This window comes from Rana temporaria, chromosome 1, assembly GCF_905171775.1.
Source record: "Rana temporaria chromosome 1, aRanTem1.1, whole genome shotgun sequence".
Classification (NCBI taxonomy): domain Eukaryota; kingdom Metazoa; phylum Chordata; class Amphibia; order Anura; family Ranidae; genus Rana; species Rana temporaria.
The window spans coordinates 254,944,022-254,963,630 of record NC_053489.1 but is presented as its reverse complement, the minus strand read 5'-3'; the positions used below and the strand labels follow the sequence as shown (position 1 = coordinate 254,963,630).

Genomic DNA, 19,609 nt, shown 5'->3' with positions numbered 1-19,609 from the left:
TGACTACTGTCCAGCCACAGAGATACCATTTTTCCTTCTTTGAGTACCAGACTGGTAACTTGTGTAAATTATATTAAATTAATTATTTAGAATTTAGTAACACTTACACTGTTACTGAGTCCATAAAAACAGTATTTACATAGCTTGTACTAGTCTTTAGTGGTCACCCCCCTAGTATCTATGGCTAGCTTTACAATTATTGATGAATTCTTCTGAATTAGTATGGTTAAAAAAAATCTGTTTCTGTGCAATGCAGTGCTAACTTATTTAACACATCAGTGCCTAATCATACAGATTGAATTATGTCATCGGCATTATTATTAAGCATTGATGTGTGAGTGGCTTTGTGTATCCTTATACTGCACCATTGTTGCTTAAGACAACTTATCAAACTAGCAGATATTGGAATGCAGATGCAGTTTACTTTTATTACATCTAAATTTTTGCTTTGGGCTGAAAACCATCATTTGAACTGCACCCATTCTAGCTCTGTAGCAGAACTAAAAGTTGAACAGTAAATGATTCTGTGTTTTTTCAAGTTAAATATGTTTATATAAACTTCTTTGTTCATCCGCGCACTGGAAAAGTAGGGGCCATTTGGCAATGAATTGTGTGGTGGTTGGGTCATCTACTATAAAGAAAATAGTTTAGGTTTTAATGCCGTCACTATATCTTTTGCGTCTTGCATGTTACTATGAAATACAGAAAATGTCACTAGTGTGTTACTAACAGAACTGAGTGATGGGGTAGTTTGATCTACGTTATTTTAATATGAAGCAATCTGTCCCCCAAATAACAGGGTAACAGATAATGTTTACTTCCCATTCACTGCACATTCCCGTCCCTTGTTTTTCCAGGGGGGTCTTACTGTTTCCTGCCCCCATTCTGCAGAACTGCGGCCAATTGCTGCCCCACGGGGTAGGAAAGTGTCTTGTGGGGGGGGGCAAGGTGATACCGAATGTCCGGAAGAGGCGAGGAAGGAAATTCCAGTGCCCAGACCAAGAATCAGAGAACCTGTGAAAGAGGCGGCCCCCCCAGCGGGAGGTGGGAACAGCCCATTGCAAAGACTACACAGCATGCAGTGCACACTCTCTCACCCACGTTTACCCAAGTCTGCATTTTTGCTGCCTATATCTGTTACCGCTTTCTCAGTTTTGGTTTGTAAATGCATTCAGCCTTGCTGTTTATCTCTACATTCTGCATTTGTTTTCATTTCTGACATTTGCTATCCATTATAGTTTGCTGTTTGTGTGCCCTCTCTCTTTCCATTCTACTGTGACTTACAGCAACCCTTGCTCTGTAATGTAATAACTTACTTTTTTTTAAATGCTTACAATAGATGGTGCACCACCTGTGCGTAGGCCTCCTCTTAAGCCTCAGCGATCTCGAAGGATGCAGTCATGTGACTCAGCTGAAGCGCCAACTTCTGGTGAGATCTTGTTATAACAATAAGAAAACATAATAATGTACACTCAACAATCACATACAGTGGGCAATGCAAAGAAGACATGATTGCAACTCACTGTATAGAGAAAAAAATGTTTTCTTTTTTGAAGAGCGTGGTTCAAAAAAAATCCCATTACAAAATATAATTATGTTTGGGTCCAGCTAAACATCACTGATACAGACATATGAAAACCAGAAGAAAAGGGAAATTTTTCCCCAACTGTTTAATAACCGGCCCATAAAAAACAAATTGGCTGTTTTGGTCAGCACCTTAATTAAACTTGTTCTTCGCCGAATTAGGGCAATGCAATGAGTTTGCTATAGCCCCCTATATCCATCAACATATCCTTACTTTTCCTCTACTCCCCCAATCCTTCTTTCATAAATTGAAGCCAAAGAAATACTCTTTGTACTTCTGGGTATTGAGAAACGTGATTAACAACATATGACAGCACTGGGCCAATCAGAGATATCATATGGAAAATTGATGAGTGACTTTTGGCTTACAGAGGACTTTCCTCTATCTCCCAGCATTGGTCAAGCAAAGCACTAGGATAGCCTGATGTTCAAGAGGAATTAGGAAAAGTAACACAACTAGATGTAAATCTAAGAGACACTGTCACCTTGCCCATTTAGGGCAAAGTGGTATTGTCTCTGTAAAGGGCTGACCCTTAGGCCTTGTACACACGACCGAACATGTCCGCTGAAACTGGTCCGTCGGATCAGTTTCCGCGGACATGTCCGACCGTGTGTAGAGCCTACCGGACAGTTTTCCGGCCTAGCGGACAGGTTTCCAGCGGAAAAAAGTTTCTTATAATGCTAAGAAACTTGTCTGCTGGAAGCCTGTCCATCGGACATGTCCGATGGTTAGTACGACTCATCGGACATGTCCGCTGGCCCGAAATCCCGCGCATGCGTCAAATTGATTCGACGCATGCGTGGAAGCATTGAACTAACCGGGTCGCGCACGTCGCCGCATCATCGTCGCCGCCACAACACCGCGTTTTCTGTCCGCGGGGAATTTGGTCTGATGGTGTGTACACACATCAGACCAAAACCTCCCAGCAGACATGTCCGATGAAAACGGTCCGCGGACCGTTTTCATCGGACATGTCTGGCCGTGTGTACAAGGCCTTAAAAGTTTAATGCTTGCCAGCACTCCCTCTCTGCTTCTAGCTCTGTCGCAGCCTGCACTAAAATGTCTAGTTTGGCTGGTTTCGGATGCTAAGGGGAGTGGACACAGACCTAGCGGTTGGCTGCTAGACCTGAACACTGTCACATGGGATTAGGTCACATACTTTTCTGTACTGGGAAAAGCACTGGATATTCCCACCAGTTGTGACAGAAGCGGTGAAGGAGCACTGGCAAGATGAGTATCAGGGGTTACCTGTAGGCAAGGTAACAGTGTCTCTTTAAGTATTTTTTCCCTGTATTTTAATATATAGAGAGATTAGCTATGATATTTTGTTCTAGTGACTGGAGCAGGTATTACACTGCAAACAAATGAACAGAAAATGCCTCAGACAGGTGATGCCTTGCAACGTGGACTACGCCACATGGCTGGTAAGTTCTAAACAAACTCACAGAAAAAAAAAAGCTAACGGCAGGTAAGGTTTAAAGGTAATATATCAAAAGACCTGCATGCTCCAAGTAGTGGACAGTTCCAGCTTACTCCTTGTACGCTGAGAATGAAGGCTCTGGGGACAATCTGACTTGTGTGTTGGGGATGGAGGTACAAGGAGCAACAGTCCACCCCCATATGCAGTGACTTTAATTCCATATAAACAGAACATAGTAAATGTGTTCATTACAACTTCTTGCACAGTTACAAGAATACAAAATATTTGTCTTGCTACAGTATAATCAATTATTGAATACATTCAATGCAACACTATCATGGCAATAATTAAAAAAAAACATTATGACAGAGTTTAATTTATAACAAGCCTGTTAAAATAGAAAATAGAGAAAGAAGATTCTTCTTCTGTGGAAAAGATATATTTTTCTGTCCCTGTTATTTGCCTTCAAGAGGTGCAGTTCCTGGGGAATCCACATCATCTGAAACTCTTCTATATTCACCCATGCATTGTCAGGGATTAGCGCCTTTCAGGAATTCCCACATCGCACCCCTCAAAATTTGCTAAAGTGTATGTCAAACCAAAATGTTTTCTTGATCGTACATTAAGGGACACAGGATGTATTCAGGTATCTATGGTTATGCATCTGTCTGCATTGGGCACAAGGCAAAAACAATTGTAAGGGCTGCCCAATAAAACCCCTCCCAGTCCCATCATGTCTTAGTTTTTTGCTAGTGTCCTTAGGATAATGGATGTCCTCTCTGTACTCTGAGAGAAGCAAACCATTTCCTACTTGTTATGCTTTTTATTAAGACCTTTTTCTTCTATCAAGATTTTTCAGTTGCTACAGAACCATTAGGGTTCATTGTATAGCTTCCAGGTCAACTGACGCTTGGCATAGCCTTGGACACCAAACCCAGATCCCACTGTGAGGAAGAAGCTGGACCAGCCTGTAATGTGTTCTCTGAGCACTGGCTCTGCATTAGAAGCTCTCTCAGATACCCTCAGTGTAATATGAGTTAGACGCAAAGTGCTTTACAGGTCTTCCCACTGGGAGAATGAAGGGTGTCTGAATGGGCCATGTCCCCCAGACCCTGCTTTGTTTTGCCATTTACTTGGAGTGGATCAGAAGTTGACTCGGGACCACCACTATAGTAAGTGAGGGCTTTTCCCTTATCAGAACCTAGGTGCACTGTATCTTAGAGTCACCAAAGGTATTACCTTGGGAGTTCTGGCTATGACACTTTTGGTTGCATGCCAGCAATTGTAGATGGCCCTGTGGCATTTTTAAATTTGGTGCCATAAAACAGGCCTTACTGTCCATATGTCTCCACTAAGTTTGTACATTCTCTTTTTCATTTCAAACACTGTGACTGTGCATGCCATTTTTATAGAATATGCAGTCCTCTAAGCAAGTCTGTGAACATCCTTTCCTGCCTTCTCCTCTATGGCACCCTACAATCCTCACATGTATTGTGCTCCTTGCTTTCTTCGGTGACAAGGTCACAGATGGCTTTAACCATTTCTGCTCTGCAGCTGCTCCCTTTTATCCAGGGATGAGTTCTCAGCTACTGTGTCTGAGTTTATGGGTAGAATATCAGCCATGTGTGCTGACTTAGAATGCAGGGGTGTAAATCTATAGACATCACTCCAACACTTAAGGATACCATTTTGGTCCTTATTGATGCAGTGCACATGTGTCTAGACCTGGCACAGCCTGTGTTAGCCATACCTAAGGTTACCAGTCTGCAATGTCTTAAAGGTCCCCAGCCTATTATATGCTTTCCTGTACACTCACTATTTCAATCTGTTTTATACAGTCATTGTCCTAATCCAAAGAAAGTCTTTACTCCTCCTAAGTGTTTTGCTCAGCAATTTCTAATTGAGGAGTTTCCTAAAAAGTGGCCCATCCCTATAGTGGATCCAGCCCATTTCTGTCTTAAATAGATTTTGAATGTCTCTGTTAATGACATCCTAGTGCTTAAAGTTCTTGTGGCCAAGGGCCAGATTCACGTAGGGCAGCGGCGGCGTAACGTATCGTAGATACGTTACACCGCCACAATTTTTCATTTTTTCATCGCAAGTGCCTGATTCACCAAGCACTTGCGATGAAAACTACGCCGGCGGCCTCCGGACCTACTGCGCATGCTCCGTTTCTTAACTCCCGCCGTGCTTTGCGCGCCGTGACGTCATTTTTTTGAACGGCGACGTGCGTAGCGTAATTCCGTATTCCCGGACGGCTTACGCAAACGACGTTATGTTTGAAATTTCGACGCGGGAATGACGGCCATACTTTACACAGCAATACGATTGCTGTGTAAAGTTAAGGCACCAAAAAAAAACGACTAACTTTGCGACGGGAAACTAGACTAGCGGCGATGTAGCGAACGCGAAAAACCGTCGGGGATCGCCGTAACTCCTAATTTGCATAACCGACGCTGGTTTACGACGCAAACTCCCCCCAGCGGCGGCCGCGGTATTGCATCTTAAGATCCGACAGTGTAAAACAATTACACCTGTCGGATCTTATGGCTATCAATGCGTAACTGATTCTATGAATCAGTCGCATAGATAGAAACAGAGATACGACGGCGTATCAGGAGATACGCCGTCGTATCTCATTTGTGAATCTGGCCCCAACAAGAGTCTAAAAGCCTATTCCAATGCCTTATTCTCCCTCACAGGCCCTGATTTGCAACTGGCCATTGCCACAATGTCTCACTGTCAGGCCTTGGCCAATTGGATTCTGGATCTTATCTAATGGATCCTTCTGTCCTCCAACAATTGGAGCTTATGGCAGTTGTTCTGCTCTACTGTGTTGATGGATAGATGGATATTATATATTATACGCCTAATATCCAGAAAAAGTCTCCTTTTGGTACATTTGCAGAGGACCCTTTGGCTCAAAATCTTCTACTGAGGGAATAGTCACAACAGACCCTGTCAGTCAATGTCCACAAAACCTTTAAAGACTACAGGGCTCACCTGATTCAGTTATCCATATGCTCTTAAAAGCTAGGAAGTCAACTTCTCGCCAAGTCTATTATCACTCACAGAAAGCATTTTTCTCCCATGTAAGGCAAGGAATTTCTCAGAAGGATGATTTCTGTCTCTTCTCCAGGCTCGTCTGAATCAAAATCTGGCCTTGAGTACCATCAAGTGTAACATTTTGGTCCTAGTAATTTTTATTTAAAGACTGCTTGTCTCTTATGCCGCGTTCACACGATCGGTCCGATGTGAGCTTTTGGACGGAAATTCCGACCGTGTGTAGGCCCCAATGGAATTTTTCTGTCGGAATTTCCGCCAAGAAAAATTTGAGAGCTGGTTCTCAAATTTTCCGACGGGAAAAGTTCTTGTCGGAAATTCTGATTGTCTGTATGCAATTCCGACTGAGAAAAATCCTATACACGCTTGGAATCAAGTCGACACATGCTCGGAAGCACTGAACATTTTTCTCGGCTCGTCGTAGTGTTGTATGTTACTGCATTCTTGATGATCGGAATTTGGTGTGTATGCAAAACAAGTTTGAGCCAAAATTCCGTCAACAAAAAAAATCCACGGTTTTCTTGTCAAAATTTCCGATCGTGTGTACGCGGCATAACTCTTTAATGGAAGCATTCATGCAGGATGTTGTATGTATTTTTCCCTCTGTATGTTCCCCAGTGACTGTGAGATCTCAGCCTGGTTCTTTTGGTTCCCTAGAAACCATTCTTTGAGCCAATCAGGGTTATTCCCCTGTCTACTATTAATCACAAGGTTGCTTTCTTCCTTGTCATCACCTCTGCAAAGAAACTTTCTGAGTTGGCAGTCTTAACCTTCAAGGAACCCTTTCTTCTGCTACATAAACATAAGGTTGTTTTGAGACAGAAGGCCCCTTTTCTTTCCAAGCTGGTTTCTTCCTTCCACCTTAACAAGGACATTGTTCTCCCATCTCTATGATCCACAACATCCCAAGGTTTTCCTCCCCTGTCTGGGTATGGTATTTGCTGTTAGAGTGTATCTCTCGGCTACAGTCTCTTTCTGACAGACTCATTCTTTGTTCGTGATTCCAGAGGGTCACTTTAGAGAACAGCCTACTTCTCGTGCCATTATCTCAGGGTAGATTCCTCAGCTCCTCATTTGAGCCTACAGACTTAAGGCCAAGGTTCCAATTTTCTCTTTCAAAGAGCACTCTGCTAGAGAAGTTAGGGCTTTATTGGCTTTTAGCATCAGACAAGTTTCTCATATTTTTTAAGGCTACCACCTGGTCTTCTGTTAAATACATCTTTTATAGGTTTTACTAAGTGAGTGTTCAAGCCTCATGCTGATGCCAGCTTCAGTCTTCAGGTGATCTCTACTGAGTCTCTTCTGTTATCCTGTTGCTCATGTGGGACTGTTAGCCCATTGTTTGTTGTGTTTCCAAGCCCTCAGTTGACAAACCCTCAGTTAGACTGTCTTTGGGTGTCCCTATGTAGCTTAATACATAGTTAATAATACATACATGTCCCTTAATGTACAATTAAGAAAATAGGAGTTTTTACTTACCGTAAAATCTTTTTCCTAGGGGAACATTAAAGATGTAAACGGCAGGACGTCCAGGGACGTCCACCCAACAGTTGAGAGCCGCGCTGTGGACGTCTTTCGTCTCTAGCGCGGTTCTCAAGTGGTTAATATGCAAGGTAAACAACAATAAAGACAGGGCATAAAATGACACAGCTGTCCAGCAAAAACAGTTACAAAGTCACCCAGAGTGAAACATTGAGCAGTGGTAAGGCTTGAATTATAAACCAGGCCAGGTAGTCTTTAAGATGTTTGCTCTATCGGCCATCGTTGGGGCCCTTTAAGAGCATTGATGCACTTAACAACATATTTGATGAACCTGCATGCAGTTAAGGTGTTCTAGAGAAGCGGTATAGTCTTTGCACAAATGCAATGTAGAGAAATATAGGGAGAAGGGAAGTGCAGAAGCACACAGCTGAAAGGGGAAGTGCGAGAGAAAGAGTCTGCATAACTCTATGAATTTCAGAATCAATAGATAGCGAACGTTCAGAGTGGTAACAAAGATGTAAAAAAAAATGCCATGTATATTATGTGTATGTAAAAAAAAATGTTTTTGCACTGATGTACGTTTTCATTGCAGATGCCAAAGAGAGAGATGCAAAGAGTCTGCCTTCATAAGCTTGGCTCCACCATCTGGAAAACTTGAAGTGTGACTTATTGGAAATCTGCCTGTGAACACACCATACAGAGTGCCCAACCTTAGTCTAGGTTGCACTAAGAGGCCTATAACATACATCTGTGCATTTTCAGCACCTAATAAATCTTTAAACCTTGATAAATGGTTGTTTTCTTGTATACCGAATATGTGCAAGACGATGGTTTAGAGACAGGAAATAATATTGCTTTTAGATTATTAGAATATGTTTTCCAAAGGGAGCTGCGGTGGCTCAACGCGATTGGCACTGAGCTGACAAGCCATTCACCTCTGCAGCTAGAGGTTCGGATCCCGGTCTCGGCTTCATGTGAATTGAGTTTGGTGGTCTCAGCCCGGCTCCCGGTGGGTGTGCTATGCAAGGTAAGCCTGTGCTTAGTACACCCACCCCCCTCCCACAAAAACCACCACACCTACACACGCACTCTAAATTGGGTTAACACACGCACTTTGACCACGCGGTCTCTAAAAGAGAGGCGAAGGACTAATGGGGCTGGTTGAGCGGGCTAATCCTCTCACTCCCTTATAGGGAGTCCCTCTGCCCCGTTGGGCTTCAAAGCAGAGCAGGTAGGGCGGGCTGTGTGGGAGGACCCCCTCACACACCCGCCATTGCCACCCGGGGCATGGAGAAAGATGGCAGATTGCCTCTGGGGGAGGCCTGCCTACTCCCAACTCCTGCAGTCCGGCTCCTCTCTCGAGTACACGCACAAAATACACTTTAAAAAAAAAAAAGAATATGTTTTCCAAGAGTTTGATATTGTTTAAGTCAGAGTCATAGGTAAGCTTCCTCGCACACTAGTGTGTTACTGCAGTGGCTACAACTGTTCCTGGGCCTATAAAGTCATGTGGCTCAACCGAAATTGCTATATATCCTTATTTATCTTTATTATATGTGTTGAAATAACATGTACAGAATAAAGCAGCCTTTTTCTTTCCTTCTGATCCTTTTATCTCTTATCTGCTGATTGGGCTTCTAAGGATTGAAATAGGTGGATTTCCTTTTGTTAAAAATGAGAAAATTAAGTTCTAAACAAGGTAGGTAAAGAAATCTGGATTTGAAACAAAAGGAAGCCATAGACGGTTCGAATCTCGGCCGGTTCAGCAGGGACTGGCTAAGATTCAAACCATCAATGGGCAGGCTGACTGTACCCAAATCAATCTATCAATCGTCTTGAGTACAACCAGAATGTCAAATTGTACTTGCGATTGTTGCCAGCGGCTATAGCTGCTAGCAATAATCATGGTGGTCACCTAGCAAGGATGGCTGCACCCCCCCCCCCCCACTGGGAGAATAGTTCCACGAGCGGGATCCCACCATCAACATCGGCTGTTTAGGCCACCATCAACACTGGCTGTGTTGGCCATGGAATGGATGATGTTTTTCGGGGAACCAAAAAGCATCATCTATGGCCTCCCAAAGTGACAGGCCACCTTTACACCCTTCCCCCGTCTGCAGATATGATGAAAAATTCTTAGGGGTTGAGAAAACCTGTACTGCCCCCCCAAAAAAAAGTGTGAAGTCAAAAAGTTTTCAATCTGAAGCCTCGTACACACGGCCGAGAATTCTGTCGTAAAAAAAACCCGTTGTTTTTCTCGACGTGATTCTTGTCAAGCTTTCCTTGCATACACACTGTCAAGCCAAAATCTCGTTGTTCTCAAACGTAGTGACGTACAACACGTACAACAGCGCTATAAAGGAGAAGTTCGATTCCACTGGCGCCACCCTTGGGGCTGCTTTTGCTAATCTCATGTTAGGGATGATATCCCTTGGGATGAAACTAGTCAGGGCTGAACCAAGTGAAGCAGTCTGATTGTCAGTCGGCATTAGAGATCGCTCCCCTCCTCACAGCTTGATCAGCAACGAGTGTTTGGTGATGTGGATAGCCTGACCCGACCTGGGTAAATCAGTGAGATATGCCATTTTAAAGTTTTATACATGTGAGTGTATTGGATGACGTTTTTATTGGGCGATTAAAGATTTTTAAGCAGGATCACGCTATGTGTCTGTTTCCTATCATCTTTTCTATGCATGAACCCTGAGCCATCCAGAGACGCTGAGCAGAGATTGAGGCTGAGATTGCACCTGTGACACGCTGATATATATTTGCTTTGCGGTAAGAGGCTACTCAAGAGGGGGTTCTCTTTTCTCACACACCCCCCTCTTTCTTCTATGAGCACAGATGTGAAGCGGTGTCTTTCCAAACCTATCATCTTGGGCTATAGTGCTTTTCAGTCTGTTACAGCTTGATGAATGTGCTATCTCCATTACGAACGCTAGTTTTACGGAAGGTGCGCTCCCGTCTCATACTTGATTCTGACCATACACAGGTTTTGAAGACTCGGAAAAGCATACACACAAACGTTTTTCTCGTCGTAAACCAGCCCAACGAGAATCACGACCAGAAAATTGAGACTCCGAAGAGAAAATAGAGAGCAGGTTCTCTTTTTTTGCTCGTCAAGATTCACAACAGTTTTCGCGACGAGAAACCATACACACGAACGGTTTTCTCTGCAAAAAGCTTTGCCAGGAGTTTTCTTGCCATGAAAAATGAGCGTGTGTACGAGGCTTGAGACTGGGGAAGTATTAGATATTCTGTCAAGTTTTTATTACTGTATTTGTCACCACCGGTGAAATTTACTTCAATATTTTTCTTGTTGATTATTGTCACTGAGACAGAAAATTTGTAGAAATCTTTCCACATTTAGAGTTGTCAACAGAGGAAGAAGTCACAGTAAATCATCCATAGGGGACAAATGTTCTGCTGTCTAAGAGGCAAATTCCCTTCATATCAGGGAGATTTCCTCACATTTTTTGTTGTATTAGGATAGGAAGTGAGGGAAATCATCTCACTGGAAAACAGACAGCAAAAATAACCCCTCAGTATTCTATCCAAAACTACAAAAAAAGTTTTACCTTGACATACACTACAAGAACAATCACTCATGATTGGTAATGTGCGAGTATCGTATGTACGGCATATTGAAAACATTTTTGTAAAAAGTAGGAAAGTATTGAATACCCTTTTATATCCTTTACTTTTTTTTCTGCCTGTGTCCCAATAGGGAAATTTCCCTTCACTAGTGGTGATGCAACAGAAAACTGAAGAAAATCTTCCCAAAATGAAGGGAATTCCCATCTTAGGCCCCATACACACGAGAGGATTTATCCGCCAATACGGTCCAGCGGACCGTTTCCACGGATAAATCCTCTCGAGGATTTGTGCGGATTTCCATGCGATGGAGTGTACTCACCATCGCATTGAAATCCGCGCCGAAATCCTCTGGCGGTGACGTGTCGCGCCGTCGCCGCGATTATGATGCGGCGACGTGCGCGACGCTGTCATATAAGGAATTCCACGCATGCGTCGAATCATTACGACGCATGCGGGGGATCCCTTCGGACGAATGGATCCGGTGAGTCTATACAGACCAGCGGATCCATCCGTTGGGATGGATTCCAGCGGATAGATTTGATAGCATGTCATCAAATATTTATCTGCTGGAAATCCATCCCAGGGGATAAATATCCGTGGAAACAGATCTGCTGGAGTGTACACACCATAGGATCTATCCGCTGAAACCCATTCGCTGGGATTTTTCAGCGGATGGATTCTATCATGTGTATGGGGCCTTAGACAGTTGTCACCAGGATAGATGTTCCCATTGGATAATTTTACTTTTACCCTGTTTTCTGGTGACAACGCTAAGATGCCTTTCACATTGGGGTGCTTTTCATGTGTTTTTGCCCAAAAAATAGCGCCTGAAAAACGCCTCTCAAGCCACACCAGTGTGAAACCCCAAGTGCTATTAAACTGGGGCAGTGCGCTTGCAGGATAGGAAGAAAGGTCCTGCAAGCAGCATCTTTGGGGCGGTACGAGAGTGGTGTATACAGCGCTTCTTCACCGCCCCTGCCATTGAAATCAATAGGCAGCGCTACCGAAGTGCCTGCAAAGCACTCCGGCAATGGCACTTTTAACGCTTTATTCAGCCACTAGTGGAGGTTAAAAGCGCCCCGCCAGTGGCCGAAAAGTGCTGCTATAACAGCGAAAAAGCGCCCCCCCCCCCCCCGCCCCAGTGTGAAAGTAGCCTAAAATTTTAGCTCTTCCCTTATTTTCTCACTGACAGCAGTCACCAAAAGAAATAGAGGGGAAAATAGAGGGGCCATTGGCTGGGATTTGCTGATCAGGAGCTGATCGGCAGACCTTTTTCGGTCATGCCCCTTCGACGGAAGTCTGAGATCTCCATACCTGGAAATGCCAGAGAATTCTCCTGCTTTTTACTGTGAACAAAATGGTGGGAGGAGCAAAGTAAAGCTAGGTATATGCTTGGGATAGAAAGGGTGATTGGAGCACACCTGTTGTTTTGCCCTAATGAGCACGGTTGCCTTTAAAGTAACTATGTTGCTTCCCAAAAAAACAAAAACCCCTGCTGCTTGGATTGCTGATCTTTGTCTTGTTGAAGATCTATTGTTGCTGCTGAAGGATCTTCAACATCTGACAAACTTCTGGGTGTCTGGTCCCCTGCTGTGTCCTGTAGTGATGAAGGGTCGGCAGAACCATGTGTTGCAGAATGCAGGCATCTAACAAACCTACGTATGAAAAAATTACTGTGCGGATGTCTTAAAGCGGGAGTTCACCCATTTCTAAAAAATTTTTTTTTCTTCCCCTAGATTCCTGCTCGTTCGGTCTAGGGGAATCGGCTATTTGTATTAAAATAGGTGCAGTACTTACCCGTTTTCGAGCTGCATCTTCTTCCGTCGCTTCCGGGTATGGTCTTCGGGAGCGGGCGTTCCTTCTTGATTGACAGTCTTCCGAGAGGCTTCCGACGGTCGCATCCATCGCGTCACTCGTAGCCGAAAGAAGCCGAACGTCGGTGCGGCTCTATACTGCGCCTGCGCACCGACGTTCGGCTTCTTTCGGAAAATCGTGACGCGATGGATGCGACCGTCGGAAGCCTCTCGGAAACCTGTCAATCAAGAAGGAACGCCCATTCCCGAAGCCCATACCCAGAAGCGACGGAGAGGATGCGTCTCGTAAACGGGTAAGTACTGCACCTATTTTTAAATAAATAGCCGATTCCCCTAGTAATAACGAGCAGGAATCTAAGGGGGAAAAGTGCCCTCTAAGGGTGAACCCCCGCTTTAAGCATTTGCTCAGGTGCAACAAATGACTGCTGTATTGTTTGTAATATTATTATCTCCTATGATCATCAGTTCCATCTAATGGCCATAGTGCTATTTTTCTTTGTTTTTGTTTTTTTATTGAGGTATTTTAAGAAAATACTGCATTAGGCCTCATTGTACACTGCTGCTGGTAAACGGATGTTTAGGAGCAGTTGGGCATTTTTTTGTCAGCTGCCCCTGAACTCTCCTCTGTGTTATCTTATCAGTACACAGGGCCGTTTATAGTCGTTTCTAGGCAGTTGAGTTTAGGAGCATTTTTTGGAAAGCAAAAAAATGCGTTCAGGACAGATGTTCAGAGGCATTTGAAACGCCAATTGCCTGTAACAGCTGTAAAAACGCGTGTGAACGCGGTAACTTGCGTTTAGTCGCGTTTCGCCTTATGGTAACTAGATTGTGCTGACAATCACAGGAAAACCATATTACGAACAATACAGTGATCATTTGTTGTGCATGTGCGAATGCCTAAAAGAAAAGTGTGGGATTAGAAAAAAATAAACACACATACTCACCTAGGTGGATGGCAACAACATCGATCCAAAGATGTACCAACTCCTGGACCTCACTATGGAAAACTTCCTGAACAAGGACTTTGCCTCTTCAGGACTCTTACCTCTGAGAAGGAACTCACTGGGTAGCCTGTGTTTAGTTAGACAGGAATGAACTGTATCGCATTGATTTGGGAATGCTAGTGTGCAGCAAAATTGGACGGAGTGTGCAACCGAAAGAATCTGTATGTTGCTTCACATCTGCGCAAGTATGTGGTTCCAAGGGTCGTAAACCCTTGTGTTTTTTACCTTACACGCCCCCCCGTTTTACTCACCTCAGCCTTTCTATCCCTCGGCGGAGACACGCTCTTCCTCTCTGCCTGGGGTTCTCGGCTCTTGATTGGATAGATTGATAGCAGTGCAGCCATTGGCTCCTGCTGCTGTCAATCAAATCCAATGACCCGGGGGTGGGGCCGAGTGTGGCATTCTGTGTCAGGAGACGCAAATGTTGGACTCGGGAGCGCACCCGCAAGGTAACCCCCCGGGAGAGCACTTCTCCCAGGGGATTAACCGATGTGGGGAGGAGCCGCGAGAGCCACCGGGGGACCCCAGAAGACAAGGTTCTGACGACACTATGCAAAACGAACTGCACAGTGGAGGTATGACTTGAAAAAAAAAAAGAGGGTTTACAAACCCTTTCACTTCTAATCTGGGGTTCCACCTTAAAATAATTGTAAACAATCACCTTGTAAAACAACCCATTCAGTTTAACCTGTTCCCATCCACGCTATAGCTGAATGACGGCTACAGCGCGGGCCTACATTGCCGGAGGCCATCAATAAACATCCTCCCCTTTGCACGCTCCCCACGCACTCCCTGCATGTGCGTGCTGTGTTCACCGAGTCAATGAGATACAGGCCCCTTACCACGTGATCAGCTGTCAGCCAATGAGAGCTCATCACGTGATGTAAACAAAAGATCAGTAATCATTTTTTTTCTCCTCCCGCTAACAGCATGAGGAGAAAATAAAGCCGGCTTCTGTGTACGGGACATCGGTCCTGAAGAGGAAGAGGCACAGCCGCCTCATCTGTGCCAATCAGTACTACTTGCCAGTGCCCACAAAGTGCATATCAGTGCCCACCAGTGTATATCAGTGCCCCCTATCAATGACCACCAGTGTTGCCAATCAATGCCTCCTCAGTGCTACTAAGCGGTGCTGCCTATCAGTGTCACCTACCAGTGCCCATCACTGTCCATTACTGCCACCTATCAGTGCCACCTATTAGTGCCCTTCAGAGCCACCCACCAAGGCCCTCCAGTCCTGCACATCAGTGCCACCTCTCAGGGCCCACCAATGCCACCTCATCAGTGCCCACCTGTGACTCCTCATCAGTGCCCATCAGTGCTGCCTATCAGTGCCCACCAGTGCCCCCTTATCAGTGCCCATCAATGCAGCCTATCGTGCCCATCAGTGCAGCCTCATCAGCGTACATCAATGAAGGAGAAAAATTACCCGTTTGCAAAATGTTATAACAAAATATAAAGCTTTTGTATTTTCTTTTTTTTCCGTCTTTTATAAAAAAAAACAGAGGTGATCAAATACCACCAAAAGAAAGCTCTATTTGTGGGGAAAAATAATAAAAATGTAATTTGGGTACAGTGTAGCATTACAGCGCAGTTGTCATTCAAAGTGTGACAGCGCTGAAAGCTGAAAATTGGTCTGAGCAGGAGGGGGGTTTAAGTGCCCAGCAAGTAAGTGGTTAAAATAGAAATGAAAGACAAAACATTTTTATAAGTGATCACATTCTCTCGGTTCTCAGCTGCATAAGGGCTGTAATGGCTGGGGTAGGAGAAGCAGCAGCACACTGAGCTTCCCAAGGAATGGCTGTGCAGCGGGGGCGTTTCAGGACAAGTCTGATCATTGGAGGAGAACAGGCTGAATGCCAAGCATAGCTAGAGAACTGACCGTGCTGTGCTTTCCTGCTTAGCGTGGCCAGTTTTTAATAGGAAAACAAGTAGACTAGCAGAAACACCAGAGATTTCACATAAAAGAAGCAATACAAAGAGAACCGGATACTTTCTCATACAAGTACAGTATATAGTACAACAGGCATATAGCAGTATGAAGTGTTGGGATAATAATGACTTTACTGTTGACTTTCACATGAACGTTGCCCCGCCTGGTTTCAGGTTTTAGTGAGCATGTATACAAGAAAATTCCACTTAAAATTTCACTTTAAAATAATTTATATGAATAGACTAGTAATTCAGCAATCTCAAAAATATTCCAATTGCACACCTTCCTGGAGAGCGGCCAATAAGAAAAGAGGGTGCTGAAGCGATCACCAGCTGGGAACTGGAAAAGCGATCATGTAGATATATTCGCCAGCACTCTGAGGATCATTTAGAAAAACATCCAAAACATTTTAATGCATAGAAACGAGCACAAAAAAGCAACGTTTCGAAGTCGCACAGGACCTCTTCGTCAGGCAACACATCCAAAATCCCAATATTTGGCAATATGGTGTGTGTTGGGGTTGTCACAATGCACTGCAGAGTGTTCAGTGTCATAGTTCATTTAAATCCCAACTGCACACTACAAAATGATAGGCAGCCTCTCCCTGATGTATGACGCACAGGCTGTATCATTATACTCATTAGCCACTTCCCATCCATTTGCCCTTTATAAACAGTGGCAGGTTAATGGGATTCTATCATGATCATGGCTGCAGCTACAGTCATTATCCTGGTATTGTTCTTTTCAGCTGGGGATTCTCTTTTATGTAAAAGCGATCCAAGTGGCTAAACAGCCTCTGGATTGCTTTTGCAGGTGGTGAAGTTGGTTCTCCCACCTGACCCCGCAGCTGCCTTTACCAGGCTCTTCCATTCCATCAAGGAGCCCAGTAAAGATAAGACCGGCAGCATTGGCTTCCGGTCACACAGTGAGAGGAAATTATGTTGTTCCTCCCAATGTGTGGCATCAGAAATTGGAATGATGAGAATTTTCTTATTAAAAAAAAAAGAAAAATAGGTGGGACTTTAAAGTGGCTGTAAACCCTTGCTTTAAAAAAAAAAAAAAATAACAAACATGCCTATTCTTACTTGCTCTGTGCAATAATTTTCCCTTCATGTCAGAAATTGACAGCATCTAAAGAATACCATAGTAGGTGAATGCAAAGGAAGGTGCTTGATCCTAACACGTTTCAGAAATTGGGCTTCTTCAGGGGTTCAAGGGGTGCAGAAAAAAGTAGTAAAAGGGTGCCCAGAGTACAAGGAATTATGTTGTTCATCGGTTGTGAGCATAGGTGTGCACAGCCTATTGCATTAGGGTGTGCACCCCAAAGCTTAAAACCACGGAAAACGGTGGGTGTGGCCAAATTGAAGTTACTGTGGGAGGGGCTAAAAGGGATGTGGTAAAATAAAACAGAAGCTTGCCTGTATCCATAAAATATGCAATTTTTCCAAACCATGGGTGCAGTGGCTTGTTTTTTGTGTGGGATGGCTGCACTTTACTATAGACTTCTATCATGGCCCATGGTTTTGGTGCGCTTGCACTTTACTATAGACTTCTATCATGGCCCATGGTTTTGGTGCGCTTGCACTTTACTATAGACTTCTATCATGGCCCATGGTTTTGGTGCGCTCTCTGAAACTAAAAACTGAAAGCATTTTTGCTTCCAGAAAGCCGTAGGACATAATAGAAGTCTATGGCAAAGTGCAGTTAGCCCACACGATAACTGTGGGTACACTGCACTGCACCCATCGTAAGCCACAGGAACAACACTGCATTAGTCTGAAAGCCAAGCTGATCATTTATTACTACTGACCTCTGGACTCTTTGTTAATTACTACTGACCTCTGAACTATCTGTTACTTATTACTGACCCTGGAACTCTGCCTCCCTTATTATTGACCTCTAAACTCTGCCTCACTTAATACTGACCTCTGAGACACTTCTAAGCTCTGTGACCCCTACTACAGAGTTCAGCAGTCAGTACTAAGTGAGTTTCAGGCAATTTCAGGGTTCAATACTAAGTTGGGCAGAGTTAAGGGGTCAGTACTAAGTAAAGAAGAGTTCAGGGGTCAGTATTAAGTGAGGCAGAGTTCAGGGGTCAATACTAAGTGGGGCAGAGTTCAGAGGCGAATACTAAGTAAAGCAGAGAATAGGGGTCAGTACTAAGTGAGGCAGAGTTCAAAGGTCAGTAGTAAGTGAGGCAGGGTTCAGGGGACAGTACTAAGTGAGGTGGAGTTTAGAGGTCAATACTAAGTGAGGTGGAGTTCAGCTGTCTCTAAGTAAAGCAGCTTTCAGGGGTCAGTACTAAGTGGGGTGGAGTTCAGAGGTCAATACTAAGTTAGTAAAAGTTCAAGTGTCAGTACTAAGTGAAGCAGCTTTCAGGGGTCAGTACTAAGTGAAGCAGCATTCAGGGATCAACAGTAAGTGAGTCATAGTTCAGAGGTCAGTACTAAGTGAGGCAGCTTTCATGTGTCAGTACTAAGTGAGGCAGAGTTCAGAGGTCAATAGTAAGTGAGGAGGAGTTCAGGTGTCAGTACTAAGTGAAGCAGCTTTCAACGGTCAGTACTAAGTGAGGCGGAATTCAGGGGTTAGTACTAAATGAGGCAGAATTCAGAGGTCAATACTAAGTAAAGCAGAGATCAGGGGTCAGTATTAAGTGAGGCAGCATTCGGGGTCAGTACTAAGTGAGGCAGCGTTTAGGGGTCAGTAGTAAGTGAGGCAGCATTCAGGGGTCAGTAGTAAGTGAGGCAGCGTTCAGGGGTCAGTAGTAAGTGAAGCAGCATTCAAGGATCTGTAGTAAGTGAGGCAGCGTTCAGGGGTCAGTACTAAGTGAGGCAGCATTCAGGGGTCAGTCTTAAGTGAGGCAGAGTTCAGAGGTCAATACTAAGTGAGGTGAAGTTCAAGTGTCAGTACTAAGTGAAGCAGCTTTTAGGGATCAGTATTAAGTGAAGCAGCTTTGAGGGGTCAGAACTAAGTGAGGTGAAGTTCAGGTATTAGTACTAAGTGAGGCAGTGTTCAGAAGTCAAAACTAAGCAAAGCAGAGTTCAGGGTTCAGTATTAGGTGAGGCAGAGTTCAGGGGTCAGTACTAAGTGAGGTGGAGTTCAGGGGTCAGTACTAAGTGAGGTGGAGTTCAGGTATCAGTACTAAGTGAGGTGGAGTTCAGGGGTCAGTACTAAGTGAGGTGGAGTTCAGGTATCAGTACTAAGTGAAGCAGCATTCAGAGATCAGTAGTAAGTGAGATAGAGTTCAGCGGTCAGTACTAAGTGAGGCAGAGTTCAGGGGTCAGTACTAAGACCTTTTTTACACTGCTGCAATTTTCAGACATTTTAGCGCTAGAAATAGTCCCTGTAAACGGCCTCCCTTTCATTATGGATGCTTTTTACACTGCAAGCAGCATCTTTGGGGCAGTTTGTGAGGGCTGTGCTCCCAAAACGGCCCTGCCCATTGCAATAAATGCTCTGAAACGCATGTTCTTCTGCCTTGGCTCAAGTCCCAGCCAGCCGCCTGCCTGCTTATCGCCTTGCCTTTGCTGGCAGAGTGATCTTCCTCCCCTCTCCACCCAGTAGTAGCCGGGGCCCGGAGAGTAAGACTTGACAGGCTGTGAGGCCCGGTTCACACTGATGCGAGTTCATAACGAATGTGATGCGTCAAAAACATTCTAAATTCGCATGTCATTGTTTTCAGTGATGGTCCTTCACATACATGCGTTGCGA

The 19,609-nt window shown here is 44.4% G+C and overlaps 1 protein-coding gene across 4 annotated transcripts in view; it reads left to right on the top strand.

The window, feature by feature from the left end:
* The window catches only part of CARMIL3 (capping protein regulator and myosin 1 linker 3), a 139,542-nt gene extending 131,201 nt beyond the window's left edge, over positions 1-8,341 (top strand). For 2 of the 4 annotated variants that reach the window (XM_040354355.1, XM_040354349.1), the window contains exons 37-40: positions 858-1,044; positions 1,340-1,429; positions 2,920-3,009; positions 8,143-8,341. In XM_040354355.1, the coding sequence (XP_040210289.1) occupies positions 858-1,044; positions 1,340-1,429; positions 2,920-3,009; positions 8,143-8,180 (405 nt within the window). In that variant the 3' untranslated portion in view covers positions 8,181-8,341. Of the gene's footprint in view, positions 1-857; positions 1,045-1,339; positions 1,430-2,919; positions 3,010-8,142 lie in introns of those variants that run through there. The other 2 variants (XM_040354359.1, XM_040354369.1) reach the window with 2 other exon arrangements.
* Positions 8,342-19,609: the final 11,268 nt, after the last annotated feature.